This window comes from Giraffa tippelskirchi, chromosome 1, assembly GCF_054371585.1.
Source record: "Giraffa tippelskirchi isolate mGirTip1 chromosome 1, T2T-mGirTip1v1.2.pri, whole genome shotgun sequence".
Taxonomy (NCBI): domain Eukaryota; kingdom Metazoa; phylum Chordata; class Mammalia; order Artiodactyla; family Giraffidae; genus Giraffa; species Giraffa tippelskirchi.
The window spans coordinates 86,385,978-86,403,521 of record NC_137275.1 but is presented as its reverse complement, the minus strand read 5'-3'; the positions used below and the strand labels follow the sequence as shown (position 1 = coordinate 86,403,521).

At 38.5% G+C, this 17,544-nt stretch overlaps 1 protein-coding gene across 7 annotated transcripts in view; it reads left to right on the top strand.

Moving 5' to 3' along the window:
* PPP3CA (protein phosphatase 3 catalytic subunit alpha) overlaps nucleotides 1-17,544 on the top strand; it is a 316,719-nt gene that overhangs the window by 145,994 nt on the left and 153,181 nt on the right. For 6 of the 7 annotated variants that reach the window (XM_081597128.1, XM_081597109.1, XM_081597118.1 and 3 more), the window contains exon 2: nucleotides 17,149-17,349. In XM_081597128.1, coding sequence (XP_081453254.1) covers nucleotides 17,149-17,349 — 201 coding nt within the window. Of the gene's footprint in view, nucleotides 1-17,148; nucleotides 17,350-17,544 lie in introns of those variants that run through there. The other variant, XM_081597144.1, reaches the window with a different exon arrangement.

The window sequence follows — 17,544 nt, the reverse complement described above, 5'->3', positions numbered from 1 at the left end:
TGAGCTCTTTGGTTTCTGAGTTTGTGCTTTTATTATATTTTTTGACTGTGCTTTGTGGCATGTGAGATCTTAATTCCCTGACTAGGAATCAAACATGTGTCCCCTGCATTGGAAGCACAAGGTCTTAACCACTGGACCACCAGGGAAGTCTGAGTTTGTGCTTTTAGCTCCTTTGCCTCACTCTGAAAGGCTTCAAGAAAAACAGGAGATTACATGGAATACTTAGAATATATATTGTGTAATTAAATATGGCCAGATCATAGGGTTTGAGGATAAGATGTATTAACGGGAGACAAATGGTGACTTAAACAAATAGTCTGATCATTATCTTAATAATCTAGGTAAGAATGTAATTGGAATTTGATTAGAATGGTTACCATAGTAATGGTGAGGAAGCTATTATGTTGGAGGAGATCTTAGCCTCTTTTGCTCAGGGATCCTTTTGAGAATCTATTAAATACTGGATTTTCTCTCCAGAAATGTGTGCAACATTCAACATTGCCATAAAATTTCAAGTTTCATAAACCCTTTAATTTATTTGATGCTTTACACAGCTTGGTTTTCCTCCCTTATAATAACTGAATATTTTCATAGACGTCTACAGTGTATCTTTGTATTTGTTTTGTGTTTTTGTGTTCTGTGTTCTCTTTCAATAATCATATTTTTAATATTTCACTTTCCTTAGATACCTGCTCTTTGCTTACTAATTTTTACAAAATTATAATTTTGGCACATTCTTGACCAACTTTTATCAACTTTGTGTCCTTGCTGTATGAATAAATATAAATAAATAATTGCAATGAAATTCCTGTAATTTTCTTGCTTTGTTGCTTGAATACAAAAGTGTTAGTGGACCTTGTGGCCAGTAGATAGTGTCTACTGACCCACAGCATTCTGTATTAATTCACAAATAATTTGTTATTTAAATAGCTGTATCTGGGGTGGGAACATTATTTGCCTTAAAAAAAAAATCAATCCTATTTGCAAAATGCAGCTGCACAGAACAACCCACTCTTGTGGAGAACCAGATCCAAGATTCTTCTGTCTTTGCTTCTAGAACACATTTTAGTCTCTTGAGCATGGAAACCCTTAGGGTAATTAAGAGACGAGAGGTAAGGGAGATCAGAAGAGGCTGGGTGACTGATTATCATTTGTTTTGTTTATCACTTGGTGTGAGAGTAATAATTGGGTCCCCCTTGGCTATGTGGGGAGTAAGCATTGCCGATACCTACGGGAAACTGCTCTAGTAAAATTCACATGCTATTTAGGATTTTAATGTTTTTAAAAAATACAGTCTTACCTGGCAGTTTGATGAGCTGAACTCAAATTTCACTTCCATCCTGAAGTGAGGAAAATTAGTTCTTTTCTTTCTTTCTCCTTTTCCTTTAACTTCCCCCTAAACTTTTACTCCACTTAGCACTGTTAAAGTCTCCATTACAAAAGGAGAAATCATTTCTTTGTGCAAATGTACAAAAATCATGATTTTAACCAGTTAGTTTTGAAGAAGAAAGTTAGAAAACAAACATTAGAGATTTCTATATTTTCTCAGACTTCAGGCTTATAAAAGAAAGTTGCTTTTAGTTGGTCAGTTTGCATTTATGTAATGGATAAAATCTTTATGACATTTTTTGTTATTCACTACTTGTGTGTACTCTATATATCATTTAAAAAATATATTCTATAGAGTATTAGCAAATCAAGGACTATTTTGACTTTCCTTATGAATGACTAAATGCAGATTTTGGGGAATGAGGACCTTTTATATTCCTAAAAATAATTGACAATGCATACATCCCTGCATGTGGGGCTTCCGTGATGGCTCAGTGGGTAAAGAATCTGCCTACAATGCAAGAGACACAGAAGACAGGGGTTCGATCACTGGGTTGGGAAGATACCTTGGAGAAGGAAATGGCAACCCACTCCAGTATTACCTCCTGGAAGATCCTGTGCATGGACAGAGGAGCCTGGTGGGCTACAGTCCCTGGGGTCACAAAGAGTTGTACAAGACTTAGTGACAGGGGTAAACCTTCATGTATGTGCTTTGATTAAGGAAGGAGATATACCGCAAGTGAAATTATCACATAACTGAGACGTGGAAAAGACCCTGATACTGAGAAAGACCGAAGGCAGGAGGAGAAGGAGACAACAGAGAATGAGATGGTTGGATGGCATCACTGACTCCAATGGATATGAGTTTGAGCAAGCTCCCGGAGTTGGTGATGGACAGGGAAGCCTGGTGTGCTACAGTCCATGGGGTTGCAAAGAGTTGGACACGACTGAGCGACTGAACTGAGCTGAACTGAACTGAGACATATCTCTTTTAAACACTTAAGTTATTTAAAATTCTATTTAATGAAAGTGTATCAAAATCGTATTATACCTTTTCTGTTCATAACAGTTTAGTGTCTGGTAATGTAGAATAAGATATTTATGAAGTGTGGAATGTATATCATTATGAATACCATGGATGTGTCCTGCTATCCTCTAGAGCTGTTGTGAAACATAGAACTCTACACACGAATGCTTAGTCATGCCCGGCACCTTCCTTTTCTATTTAGTATTCTGAGAATGCCTCCATTCCCTTCCTATGGAGTAATGGGCACAGATGTTGTGGTGTTCTCAGCCTAGCTCAACTTTTGATTACTCAACTTCTGAGTGTGTAATTGCACTGTGGTTGGTGAAGATGATGGGAACCAGAGCAATGAAAAGTGGAGCGTTATCATGTATCATGGAATTTAAAAAATACACACACAACTCAGTTGTTAGAGTAACATACACTGGTGTACCATTTGATGTGTGTGTGTGTGTGTATGATTTCTTTTCACTGGATGTATCCTTTATCTTACACTTGTATTAACCTGTGAGTAGTTATACTTTTAATCATGATTATTTCTTGAGTAGGGATATAAGGCAAGGCATGATGTTAAATGATGTGGTAATAAAAAAAAAATACTGTGCTTCTAAATAAGTCTTCCAGTTGTGAATTCTGCACATGTGACTTTAAGAAAAGCACTAACCGTGCTACTTAAATGATTCACCATCATGCCCAAATGAGTATCCTTAACTTGGATAGTGAAAAACTTATGAAACTGAAGCTTTTGAGATGTTTTAGGGAACCGTGACCCAAAGTCACATATCATGAGAATTGTGTTGCCCTGTTTGTCATTCTATATGTGCTTAGAATAGTTAGATAACGTAGTTTTTAGCTATTCTTGACCGCTGCATTTCACTATAAATTTTTCATTTGTGTCTACAAGTAAGGTTTGAATTCATTCTGACTGGTAGTGATAGCTTGTCAAACAGATACTAAAAAGAGAGGAAAAGAAGTCCTGAGCTACTTCTGACACTTCCAGATGCCGAGGAAGTGTTAGCCTATTAAGTTTCAGATATCTCAAGTTTAACAATGAAAACAAAGTCTTTTTTACTGACACATACTTCGGTAAATATATATATATATATATATACATATATATATAATCTTAATAGCATTTGTATAAACTAGAAAATGTTCTTTTTAAAGGAAATGTTTGAACGGCTTCCTGAAATTCCAGAGGATAGTGCTTTATGGGCTTAAAAGCACCATAGGACTATTGTACCGATATGGTATTGTTTTTATTATTATTGGGTCAATTTTACATCACAGATAGCAACAGATTTTGTATATGACCCTGACATGCGGTATTAAAACATTCAGTCCTGGGGACTTCCCTGGCAGTCCAGTGGTCAGGACTCTGTACTTTGCCGCTGCTGAAGCGAGGAGAGGGGGGAGGGTGGTTCAGTCCCTCATTGGGGAATCCTATGCGATGTGGCCAAAAAAATGAAGTTTCAAAGTGAAATAACTTCAAAAAATTGAGTACTTCAAACTTTTTGTAGTGATTGTTAACCTTTTCCTTTCCAGTTTTCTTTGTTGCTCCCTTTTGACCGCGTCTATGTGTTTTATCTTGGGAATTGTCCTCTAACTCTCACCCCACCATCTGAGATTCTTGGTCATTTTCTTGTAATGACAAGAAATCTTGTAATGACTTTTAAAGACACATTTTATAAAGTTTTCAGTTTGAGTTATTTTGGCCATTGATTATCCTTTCTATAATTATGTACATACTTTTAGATCTAAACAAAGCCATTGTTTTTCTATTTCTTCTTCTTAAACTACAGATCTTCTTTGACTTATGATAGAATAGATCCATCATTTATTTGATAAATCAAATAAATCAATACTAAGTCAAAAATACTGTAAGTTGAAAATTTATTTAGTACATACATCTAATCTACCAAATATCATAGCCTAATCTGCTGCTGCTGCTGCTCCTTAGTCACTTCAGATGGGTCCAACTTTGTACAACCCCATAGATGGCAGCCCACCAGGCTCCTGTCCCTGGGATTTTCCAGGCAAGAATACTGGAGTGGGTTGCCATTTCCTTCTCCTAGCCTAGTCTCGCCTACCTTAAACATGGTCAGAACACTTACATTAGCCTACATTGGGCAAAATCATCTAACATAAAGCCTATTTTTATAATAAAACATTGAATATCTCATATAATTTATAGAATACTATACTGAAGGAGAAAAACAGAGTGGTTGTTAGAGTATCATTAATGCTTGGCTGATTGGGAGCTTGGGTCAAAGAGAGTATTATACTGCATAACTCTACCTGGGGAAAGGTCAAAATTCAAAATGAGAAGTTCAGTTTTTACCAAATGCGTATCTTTGGTGTCGTGGTAAAGTTGAAAAATTAAAAATCTTATGCTGAACTGCTGTAAACTGGGGATTATCTGTACTTCTAGTGCCACAGAAATTTTATCCAAATTCTGAGTGAATAAGGAGGAAAAAAAGTCATTTTTGCATTCATTCAAAACATATTGATTGAATATCTATCAAATGCCAGGGCACTGGACTTAGACCTTCAATGGGACTTGATTGTTATCTTTCTCCTTAATTATTCTGATTTTTTTTTTTTAGTTATTTGAGGATTTTCTTTATGCACAAAATACGCGCTGCTTAAGAGTGGAAAATCTTTCTTAAGAGTATTTCTTTATTAAGGAAGGGAATGCAGTCTGTTGCAGCTTTATTATGAAATCAGACATTCTCCATCGGATAGATTAAGAAATGCATATTTGATTTAAAATAAAAACTGACAAGTACATTTTAAGGATAAATGAAATACATGAAAATGAAGTTTGAGAGGGTACAATTGTGGGTGGTATTCACTAGAGCATTCCAGGTTTTAAATAGATGTGTGAAGATCATGATTTGGGGAGTACATATTTGAGGTACAGAGCATTGGGACCTCCTGTATGCTTCTGTTTTATTCATAAGAGTGGGTGGTTCTTAGAAAAGGCAGACCAGAGAGTGTGGATGAAAGCAGGTCTGGTCCTCAGAGTGAAGCAACCAGTGTGAGCATTACTAGAACACTGGAAGGCCCAGAGGGCCCGATGTTTCACGACTGAGCCCATGGGGAGTAGGGGTTGCAGAGCGAGAAAGCTGGGCAATTAAGGGCAAACCTGGGAATTTAGCTTCTGCCCTTGGCTCTCTGGAGGGTGACTCTGAGGTAAAGTATTTCAATCTTTGCTTCACTGTGGCACACATATATAAGGCTACATGCCAAATTCATTATTTTTTAAAAAGTTAGGCAAAAGTGGTAACATGGTAACATCCTTAAATTGCCACTTAGGATTTACATCATTTGATATCATTAGGTCATAGATTTGCCATTTCATCAAGATCTTTCAAAGATGAGAGAGTCTATTCATTTAAAAAAGAAGTATTCTGATGTCTGTAGACTACTTATAACTACCAGGGATAGGGACCATGGATGGGCACATGGGCATAGAAAATGTGTGGGCATCTACAGCTGAATAATGAACTTGGAAGAATTGTGTGTGGGCATAGATTGATTTTTTTTTTTTAATATTAACTTACAAGTTTAGGATTGAAGATTAAGAAAGCACACATTATGTTTTTCGGGTTTGCTCTTTTAAATGCACAGATTTCCAAAGTTTACATTTATTAACAAATTTCTATTCAAGTAGTTCAACTCCAGTTCAAGTTAAATCCTTCCTTATATTTCGTGTCTTAGGCCATGGAGTTGAGAATTTCTGAATGATAAAGTATGTCTTGGGTTAAATAAAGTTTTAGAATCCCTGGATACTCTTCATTCCTAAGGGATAATTATTGTGTTCATAGGGATATGCTCAGCTGGGAGATAAATTCATCTTGCCTTAAAGTGTCTTGTTTGTTTCTTGATTTTATCTCCTCCTGTGACATATATCTCCAGAGAAAAAGAAAATGTTCAAGGCAAAAAAAAAATAAGTAAAAAGCCCTCTATGTAGGTGGGTCCAAGTGAATGGAATTTAATGCATTGCTGTAAATTTACTAGTCCAGAGATTACTATAAATACCCTTTGGTGAAAATATTGCTGTAGCCATTTCATCTAGTTCTGAAATTCAGTATAGCTGGGGTACCTACTGGTGTAAATGATATGGCTGTCTTTATTTAAAATCAAGACCAAACAAAACTAATCAAACAAAAAAAAGTGACTATAGAGTAAACCCTTATAAAACAATGCATCTTCAATTATATATTAAAAATATATAATTTAATTTAAATATCTAAACTAAAACATCTAATATTTAATTTAAATTCTTAGTTTAAACATTTAATATCATGTATCAGTGCCACTAAATATAATTTTGTTTTTATCTTGTACATGTATAATATAATTTATTATTGGCCTTACCCACATGTTAATCACAGAACTTGTGCACGGAACTTTTAAATTTTAACTAAAAAATAATATTTCATTTTAGCTTTAACATAATGCTGAGATATTTTGAAAATTAAAATAAGACTGTTAAGTAATCTTTTATGTTGAATCATTATTGCATAATTTATTATGTAAGCCACTTGCAATTTTTATAGTAATTAAATGAGCTAAACAAAATATCACAACTTCAAAGGAGTTTTGTGATAGAACAGCCCAGGACCTCATGTGGAGTGAGCTGTGAACCATGTCTTTGAGTCCTCCTATTCAAGAATGTGTAGTGGCCAGAAAATAAGAAAAGCTGTATGTGGAAAGGATAGGGAGTGGCTATATATTAATGAGTATTTTTAAAGGAAAATTATTTTGAAACTTAGACAGTTAAAAGAGCTTCTGATTGTACCATTAAGTACCACATTTTCATTAATTACTAAATCCTTGTTATTGCAAAAATAATTATTTGCATTACTTCATATCTGATCTTTATTAAAGAATTGCATTTAGTACATTTCAGATTTAGATTCAGAAAGTACTGTGTATAATAATATGTTTTGTAAGTCAGAGAAATAAATTTCTTGTTTTAATAAATATCTCTAGTATGAGAGTGCCCTTTTATTAACATTTTGGGGATGTTACATAAAATACCATTGTGTTGTACGTTATATGCATGCAAACATTCAGGAGAACCAAATGAGGTGTTCAATTTGCTAGTGAAATGATCATTACATGTACACTGAATACATTTTAAAGCTCAGGATCTGTGTGGTAGTATTCAGAGAGGATGGGTGAAGAGGTATCTGATAAAGATAAACGAGGTCGTCATAGCAGTGGAAAAAACAAAAACAAGTTAATAAATTGAAGTTTTATTTATAAACCGAAGTGAAGAATTTTTTTAGCTTAAGTGGGGCCGCATGTTTCTCTTTACAAGATTAATAGTCAACCGTACTTGAGATGGACAAGCATATTTTAATTTGACAGGCATTGATATCTATAATGGGCTTTCCTAGTAGCTCATTGGTGAAGAATCTTCCTGCCAAGCAGGAGAAGTGGGTTTGATCCCTGGGTCTGAAAGATTCCCTGGAGAAAGAAATGGCAACGAGCTCCAGTAGTCTGGCCTGGGAAATCCCATATGGACGGAGGAGCCTGACAGACTGCAGTCCGTGGGGTCTCAAAGAATTGGACACAATTTAGTGACTAAACAACCACCATCACCAGTGTCTATAATGAAAGCCATAGGCTTTCAAACAAACAAGTGATGAATATACACAGGAGTAGCATAAGTAGGAACCTAGTAAATACCTTTCTACAGTTTTTCTTAAAGGCCAGCTGTGGTTAATTTTTAAGCTGTCTTTCCCACACAGCATGTTTTTTGCATATAGACATTCTGTGCATGGATAATAAATATGTATCCCCATACTGATAGAATATTTTTAAACCTAGAAGAATGTAGAGCAAACCTAATTGCTCATTGTTAGAACCCAAAGAAAATTTAGTAAAAAATCACTAGTATTTCCTTTTATGTACCCAATCGCTTTGTTTGGGCTTCCCTTGTGGCTCAGCTGGTGAAGAATCTGGCTGTAATGCGGGGGACATGGGTTCGATCCCTGGGTTGAGAATATCCCTTGGAGAAGGGAAAGGCTACCCACTCCAGTATTCTGGCCTGGAGAATTCCATGGACTATATAGTCCATGGGGTCGCAAAGAGTCAGACACTACTGAATGACTGTTTAGAAGTAGGATCAGACTCCATGTATTAAATTACTGATGATGGAACTACTTTTGTGTATTGTAGCTGGAATACTGTATCTTACAATTAGCATATTCTGTTTTTTATTACTTACTTTGAAGACAGAGTCATCTAAAGAATTAGATATTTATTTAATACTTTAGAGAAAAGAAATGTGTGACTATAGATAAGGTTTCTAGGAACCCAAGCATAAGTTTAAAGACTTTTTTTTCTTACTGCTTATATCATCTCTCATTTTCTTTAAATTTTGCTCTTAGGTTTTGCAGTTTAACACCTTGCCATCTATCTAAAGCAGAAACTAGTGATTATACTGCATAGCAAGCTCTTTAGAGTCTGGCTCTGCTGTGTTTGTTTTCCTTCACTCACTTCTCCCTGACCCTTGTCACTGCCTAGCATGGAATACAGTGCGTGAGCGTGCTAAGTCGCTTCAGTTGTGTCTGATTCTTTGGGATCCTATGGACTGTAGCCTGCCAGGCTCCTCTGTCCATGGGGTTTTCCAGGTAAGAATATTAGAGTGGGTTGCCATTTCCTCCTCCAGCGGATCTTCCGGACCCAGGGATCGAACCCCAGTCTCCTGCATTGGCAGGTAGGTTCTTTACCACTAGCGCCACCTGAGAAGCCCAATACAGTGCGTAGTAGGTGCTTAAAAGGCTTGATGGCCAATAGATTGATTGATTGATATGGTTAGATTAGAATAGTAGTTTGTGACATATACAGTGTCCGGGAGGGAATAAATGGAGTGCCCGTCTGTGGAGGCCAGGTGAGAGTGTGTTTTAAGCTGTATGTGACGTGTGATCTCCTTAAGCTGTTCTCTTAGCATGTGCTGACGTAAGTATCTTAGGCAGGCCTGGTGCAGACAGTAGCCATGTGAAATATGGGACAGAGTTGCCCCCAGATACATTCTTATTACAGAGAGAGATGAAATAGAGGTCTGCACTTGAGAGAGACACTGTATCTGCTGCTGCTGATTGACATTGGGGAGCATATGTTTAGGTGGGGGAATTAAACTGCCTGGCGTTTTGTTTGTCTTTACTTATGATATAGATAGGTCAGTGAATCTCAGTCTGGACTTCACATTAATATCCCCGGGCTTCTGTTAAAAACCTGCCACTGTCCTGACCCTACCCGAGACAAGTTAAATCAGAAGCTCAAGAGGCTGGGCCTGGCATCATTTATTTTTAAAAGCAATTCCAATGTGCAGTCGTTTTTTAGATCGTTTGAAGTTTTTGCAGGAACTGAAGTAGAAAGAGGAGAAAGAGTGAAGAATATAATTTCCACCACTCACCCTGTTCTCATTTACTTGTTCAGAAGGCTGCATCACTGTTCAATAATAATGGGATATAAGTCATTTATGCAATTTAAATATTCTAGTAGTGAAATTAAGAAGAGGAAGAGTTTGAAATAATTTTAATAGGACCTATTATGTAGCCCAATAGATCTTATTATTAAAACATGTAATCAGCATAGGAATGTTAAAACAGATATTTTATAGTCTCTTCCCCCTTGTATCAAGTGTTCTAAATTCAGGGTGTCTTGTAGCTTCATAGCACTGCTTGGTTTGAACTGACTACTCTCCAAGTGTTTGACCATCATGTGGCCAGTCAATTCCATATTGGACAGAACAGATCTGGAGGGTAAAATGCTGGAAGATAGACCAGGAGACCTAAATGTAGTGTTGGTTTTGCCACTGACTAATCCTGTGACCTTGGACAGTTTGCTATTCCTCTCTTTTGGACTTCATTTCCTTCATGTTTACTGGGAGGGGGTCAGCAGTTGGTCTAAATTGGGAGTTTTCTAATTTTACTCCAAAGAGCCCCAGGGTTTTGTGAGCACACTTTAACAGCCATCATAGTGAAAGGTTGTTTGCTGGATCACGAAAGACGTCGGGATTCTTTCAATCCGGGGCCAGAGACGAGGCTTGATTGCTCAGAGCTTTTGTGTAATAAAGTTTTATTAAAGTAGAAAGGAGACAGAGAAAGCTTCTGACATAGGCATCAGAAGGGGGCAGAAAGAGTACTCCCTTGCTAGTGTTAGCAGTGGAGTTATATACTCTAAAATAATAGGATTAGCTAGAAGGTTTAATCCAGAGACTGTCCTTCAGGCAGGATACATTATTGTTATAATCCTTGTAAAGACAGACCTACTCCCATAATTTACGTTTTAAGATAACAGAACTAGCCGGAAAGTTTAATCCAGTGACTGTCCTCAGGCAGGATACATTATTGTTATATAATCCTAAGGAATGTAGAGAGAAAAGAAAAAGTTTGTCCTTTCTTCCTCCTTCAGAATTCCAGAACCCTCTTTCTTTGGGGACCCCTAGACTTCTTATCAACCTGCCTAGGAAATGGCTGTCTCAACAGGAAAGAAGGGAAACAGACAAGCTGGCTTTAGGCTCTTGTTTCCTTTGGATAGCCTTACATTTCTGGGTGTCATTTTGTTTGAGGAAACAAACAAAAAATTTAAAGCCAAACCAAGATTTGAAGAATCACTTGGTTAAATGTTTTCTTACGCCTGTGGCCCTGTCTTGTCAGCATTTGTGGGACTATTCCAGGAAGAGGCCAGGCAGCAGGTATCCTCCTTTTCCTTCCTGTGAAGGGAGGTGTCACCATGACAGTGACTCATGAATATTTCTTGTCAAATTGTAGGCATTCCTTCAGTAGCGGTCACAGTGGCTCAGAGTTGAGAAACAGAAAGTCAGGTACCTGGGTCTACCACAGAGTGATACGGATCACCTATGGCTACTGAGGCAACCTCATAGCTGTTTAAAACTGACCTCTAGCCCAACCCTCAGGGGACCCTGACTCTGAGGTGTGGTCCACATAGTCAGCCAGAACCCAGGACTAGATGAATACTCTGGCTACAGGCTTTTTTGATTTGGAATGAGTTTCTCTACTGGTGAATGCCTAATTGACAATACCTTCAATAATTGTTATATTGATGCCAATATTGGATGCATGTGACTTCGGTTCCAGACTTTTAACCTTCCTCCCTATCAGATAGCAAGTCTTCCCAGGTGGTACTAGTGATAAAGAATCTTACCTGCCAATGCAGGAGACGCGGGTTTGATCCCTGGGCTGGGAAGTGGCAACCCGCTCCAGTGTTCTTGCCTTTGACAGAGGATCCTGGCAGGCTACAGTCCATGGGGTCGCAACGAGTTGAGCATGACTGAGAGCACACATACTCTATTGGATAGATGGACACTCTGGTGGCATCAGCTAATAGGAAAGAGACAATATCGTATCCTATCCGTTGGAAATCAGTCTTTGACAGATTTCCACAGTCAGTGACATGGGAGCACAATCCGAGTCCAGAATGTTGTCTGCGTTTAAAGACTTGGTAATTTGTGGCAGGAATCAGTCAAGGACTTGCATGTCCCATATTTTAGCTACTTTGCTTTTATTTGACAACCATGACAAAAAAGACACTGAATGGGAATTATGAAGTAGGGAAAGCTGCAAAGGTTTCTGGTTATTTTTAAGATGCTTCTAAGAAGTCTTTGGTAACACCATCTTCTTAACAGGCAATTTTGAGAAAATTGTTTTGGAGTCAGCCCAAACATCAACAGTTATTTCAGAATTTTTATTAGCATGCGCAAACTTAATTCTTCCAATCTTGGCCTGCTCATGTATCAATGAGAGCAACTTGTGGCCATACTCAAAGCAAAGGAGGGAAGGGGAAATCCCATTTTATTGTATCAAGTGTTGTTGTTGTTCAGTCTCTCAGTCATGTCTGAATCTTTGCAACCCCATGGACTGCAAAGGCTTCCCTGTCCTTCACCATCTCCCAGATCTTGCTCAAACTCATGTCCATTGAGTCATGGTTGAATGATGCCACCCAACCATCTTATTCTCTGTCATCCCCTTCTCCTCCAGCCCTTGATCTTTCCCAGCATCAGAGTATTTTCCAGTGAGTAGGCTCTCCGCATCAGGGGCCAAAGTATTGGAGCTTCAACTTCAGCATCCGTACTTCCAATGAATATTCAGGGTTGATTTCCTTTAGACTTCACTGGTTTGATCTTCTTGCTGTCCATGGGACTCTCAAGAGTTTTCTTCAGCACAGCAATTCAAAAGCATCAATTCTTTGGCATTCAGCCTTCTTTGTGGTCCATCTCTCACATCCATACATGACTACTGGAAATATAGCTTTGACTATTAGGACCTTTGTCAGCAAAGTGATACCTCTGCTTTTTAATATGCTGTCTAGGTTTGTCATAGCTTTCCTTCCAAGGAGCAAGTGTCTTTTAATTTCATGGCTGCTGTCACTGTCTGCAGTGATTTTGGAGCCCAAAGAAAATACAAAGAGTTAATAGAAGAAATGTTTTCTAAGCACATTGAACTCTTTGGTCCACAAAGTTTTTGTTCAGTGTTTGGCACAGGTCTGTTTGTAGGACACTGGGTGAGAAGAGAAAGCAAATAAATGTGACCTTTGTTTGGGTGATATTTTCTTTATGAAGCCAAAAGGTGCACAAATACACAAATATTAGCCCACTCTTAGTTTTGTCCTAGAAAACTTCTCTCTGACTGACTGCATCTTGGTTCCCTGCAGGCCTTGCCATCTGTTTAACTGGTTAAGGAGCCCATCCTATCAGTGTCTCTATCATTTGGTTGGAAATAGAGACCTCTGATTGGCCTTTTCCCTCTTTTTTCTCACTGCTGTTTATTTGGAACCATTTCCAGTATCTCAATGCAGGTGGCTTTACCTTTGCCAGTTACCTTAGGAATAGCAGTTACTGGCAGGTAAGAGATGCAGTGAAAGGTGGGAGCATCTGTTATTGCAGTGATCTTGGCCTTGGGAGAGTCTAGTGACTTGGAGAAAGTCTAATTCGTGAAGGTCATGCCCTACCTGGGGTGCTCTCCTTTTGCCTCTTGCCTTCGTAAATGCTTCAGCTCTTTTTAACCTTTGATCCATTTAAAGTTTAGTAAGGCCACTAGTCGGAGAAGGCACTGGCAACCCACTCCAGTACTTTTGCCTGGAGAATCCCGTGGACGGAGGAGCCTGGTGGGCTGCAGTCCATGGGGTCGCACAGAGTCAGACATGACTGAAGCGACTTAGCAGTAGCAGCAGCAGCAGCAGCAGTAAGGCCACTAGTATGTGGTGGTGCTAATGGTAAAGAATCTGCATGCAATGCAGGAGATGCAAGAGATATGGGTTTGATCCCTGGGTCAGGAAGACCCCTGGAGTAGGAAATGGCAATTCACTCCAGTATTCTTGCCTGGAGAATGCCATTGACAGAGGAGCCTCGGGGCCTACAGTCCACAGGGCTGCAAAGAGTCAGACACCACTGAGCAACTGAACACATAGCACAGTGCGTGTGTGACAGAGACCCAGGGCCTAACAGTAAATCAGCCTCATTCCCTTCTGTGTTCCTATGATTCTTGCCTGACAGTTTTGCAGAGTCACTTAAACCTTGACAGTTGTCCAGTTCATACATTAGAAACTCTCTAGGGAAAAAAAAAAAATCAGCTCATGGTCTTACCCCAAGTGTCCTTTTGAAGTTTCCTCATTTCTACCCCTATGATACCTCTGGGGAATTTTGAGTAGCTACCAGGTAAGGTGTTTTCTAATTTCAAACCTAATATAAAGACCCAGGTAAAGAAATGTGGCCATTGAAATGTTTGCCCTTTTTGTTAGGCAAAAAAAGAAGGGAGAGCAAAGAAACAAAATTAACAAAATACTCCCCAAGTGCCAGAAGTCTAATGACTTCATTTTTTCTTTTTTCTCCTCTTCATTTAATTCTTGAACTTTCTTTTTTTTATACTATGCTTTGATGTTATGCTTTTTTTTTTTTAATTTTTACTCTTTTTTTATGGTATGTGATTAACAAGTCTTTTATTTGTGGTAAATTAGAGCAAGCAATCAGAATAGTACATATGCAGTATTCAGTACACACAATAAATATTAAAGAAATTCAAAACCTGTGTAAAACAAAACACTGGAGAAAAAAATCATACAACTTAAGAGATATAGTGGGAAAGCCCTCTGCTCTTTTGATTATAGTTTGTACCCTGTACACAACAGGACTTACCGCACTTACCAAAATAATACAGACATTTTAGTAACGGGGTATTTAAGAAGGTTATCAATATTGGTTTTTACCGCATTATGACTAGAAGATCCCCTGGAGGAGGGCATGGCAAAACACTCCACTGTTCTTACCTGGGGAATCCGCATGGACAGAGGAGCCTGGAGGGCTACAGTCCATGGGGTTGCAAAGAGTCAGACATGACTGAGCGACTAAGCACAGCACACATAACTATATAGACATTCACAGCACAGCCAAATAGTGTACTAGATTTGTAATTACTTTTCTGTGTGCAGTTTGTCTTTTATTTCACCTTTTGCTTTTGTATTATATGCCTGTTCTACTATAAGCTATTCCAAATAATTTTTGAAAATAAAAGTGATCTTTATAAGAAATATCTCTCAAGAGTCATTGGAATTTCTATTCTAGAAAGTGGTTTACTCATCACTTTTTAATTATGAAGCACTGTCTTAAGTACTTTCTGGGAAGCAGTGTGGCGAAGCTGTTAACACAAGTATTCTGGCATCAGACTGCCAGAGTTTACGCTCATTGGATCTACATATAAATCACTAGGTGATTATCTTGGGCAAGGTGATTAAGATTTTTGTCTCAAGTTTCTCCCCCAGAGTAATGTTATAGGGACCAAGTAAGTTTATATACAAACATTTGTACTTATGTCTTACTCATCTTACAGCTTTATTGTTGTGTCTGACTTTATTACCCAAAAAATGCCTGGCGTAAAATAAAACACTCTATAAATTTTAGCTACTACTGTTACTATTTACTTTAGTTATTATAAAAGTCCTCAGATAGATATAATCCCCAGTTTACAGGTGAGGTTATTGTTGTTGTTCAGTTGCTAAGTCGTGTCCAACTTTTTGTGACCCCATGGACTGCAGCACACCAGGCTTGCCTGTCCTTCACTAACTCCCGGAGTTTGCTCAAATTCATGTCCACTGAGTCGGTATGACTTAACTGAAGCCAAAGGAGGTTATTTAGCTTCCCAGCATCATGTAGCTGATGAGTGCTTTGTGCCAAGGTTTGCACCCAGGTTCATCTGACCATGAAAGCCCTACTCATGCCACAGCCACTTCATCTGGGTAGCATAGTTCAATAGATATGCTTGGATTGTTAGGAAAATCAAGCTTGCATCCATTAGTACGTGTTCATTTCCTGATTTTTCTTTTCTCTTAAGTAGTTGTAATTTCTCTTGGATAACAAATCTGTGCTGTTAGATTGCACACAATGTCTTGACATAGGTCTACTATAAATCTTGCTTCTTTGAGAGACACTTTTAGGAGGCAAGTGGCCTAGGTTTAATCCATGACATTAAGAGAGGAGCTTCATATGGAGTTCTTATGCATATGGCATAATGCACGTGGCAGGTAAAAGTTAACGTGAAACAGTGTTTGTGCTTCTTCCAGATATTTCTAATAGGTCTGAGTTATCCTGTAAATGAACCCTTGTGTAAAATAAAGAAATAATGAGTTTCTCCCAGTGAAGGGCTTGTTTGCCATTTATTAACCTTTATAATATGATCTCTGATTGTGGGCCTTTGGATGTCCTGGCACATTGTAGGAATTTAGTGACTATCCTCTGGCTGAATGAGTGAATGAATGTATTCAGAGATGTGAAGAATGACAGTAGCTGCAAGAGACTGTCTTACTGTTAAAAAGTCAGGTGCATGGTTGGAAGAGAGTATGTTTGGCTCTAAGTCTGAGCAATAAATGGGATCTGACATTACATCATGTGGCTTCTCTGGTGGCTGAGACGGTAAAGAATCTGCTGTCAACGTGGAAGACCCAGGTTTGATGCCTGGGTTGGGAAGATCCCCTGGAGAAGGGAATGGCAACCCACTCCAGTATTCTTGCGTGGAGGATTCTATGGACAGAGAAGCCTGGAGGACTATGCCTCTAACACTTTCTTAGGGCTTTTCTGGTGGCTCGGATGGTAAAGAATCTGCCTGCAGTGCAGAAGACCTGGGTTCAATCTCTGTTCCTAAATGTCAGTGTCTCCTCTCGATGTCATACTGTCCTCTTGCTGTTCAAGAGTTTCCTTTCATACATGCACATACAAGTCCTGATTTCGTGTTTGGTATTTGGTGCGTTTTTGCCTTTTTAGTCTCAGATTCTTGCTCTCTCCTTAAACAGTGAGTCAGTCAGTTTACTCAGGGATGTGACTCCCACTGGTTGGAAATCTGGTCTGGCAGGCTGTTTCTCATTCCTTTTAACCCAGTGGAGGAGCCTGCTTTTTAGTGGAGAAACATCTTTACCTGAGTCAAAATTGAATGGATGGATGGATAGTAAGTCTTTTCTTTTGCTTTTCTTCTGCTGTTTCACCTAACAAACAAATAACTCTTGTTGTGTTCACTCAATCAGTAGATTTTAGGTGCATGAGATAGGTACTGGATGAATAAGAACTGTACATTTCCTTTCAGCAGTCACATTACATCTTGAATTGAGGAAGGCAGTCTTTAGTTCTTGATAACCCTGGATCGTATTTTAATATGAACTTTAAAAATGCTCCATTAGGTGGTTAGTGATAGGGATGGATATTTGGTAGTCATTATTGAATCTTTTGTTGTTGAGTTTTGACTAACGTGATCCTTTGATTTCTTTTTCAGCTGTCCCATTTCCTCCAAGTCACCGGCTTACGGCAAAAGAAGTGTTTGATAACGATGGGAAACCTCGTGTGGATATCTTAAAGGCACATCTCATGAAGGAGGGCAGGCTTGAAGAGACCGTTGCATTGAGAATAATAACAGAGGGGGCTTCAATTCTTCGACAGGAAAAAAACTTGCTGGATATTGATGCTCCAGTCACAGGTAAGGCCTGAGGACGGAGGCTGTCCACCTGGAACCCACACTTGCTGTTTATAACTTCAAATCAGAAGTCCTAGATACCACTGAGTCTTCAAAGACCTTCATCATCTTGCTTGTTTACCGCCAAATCTGTACGTTAGGAACTAAAGATTTTATACATATGTAACAATATTTTTATTTTCATGTATTAAATATCCA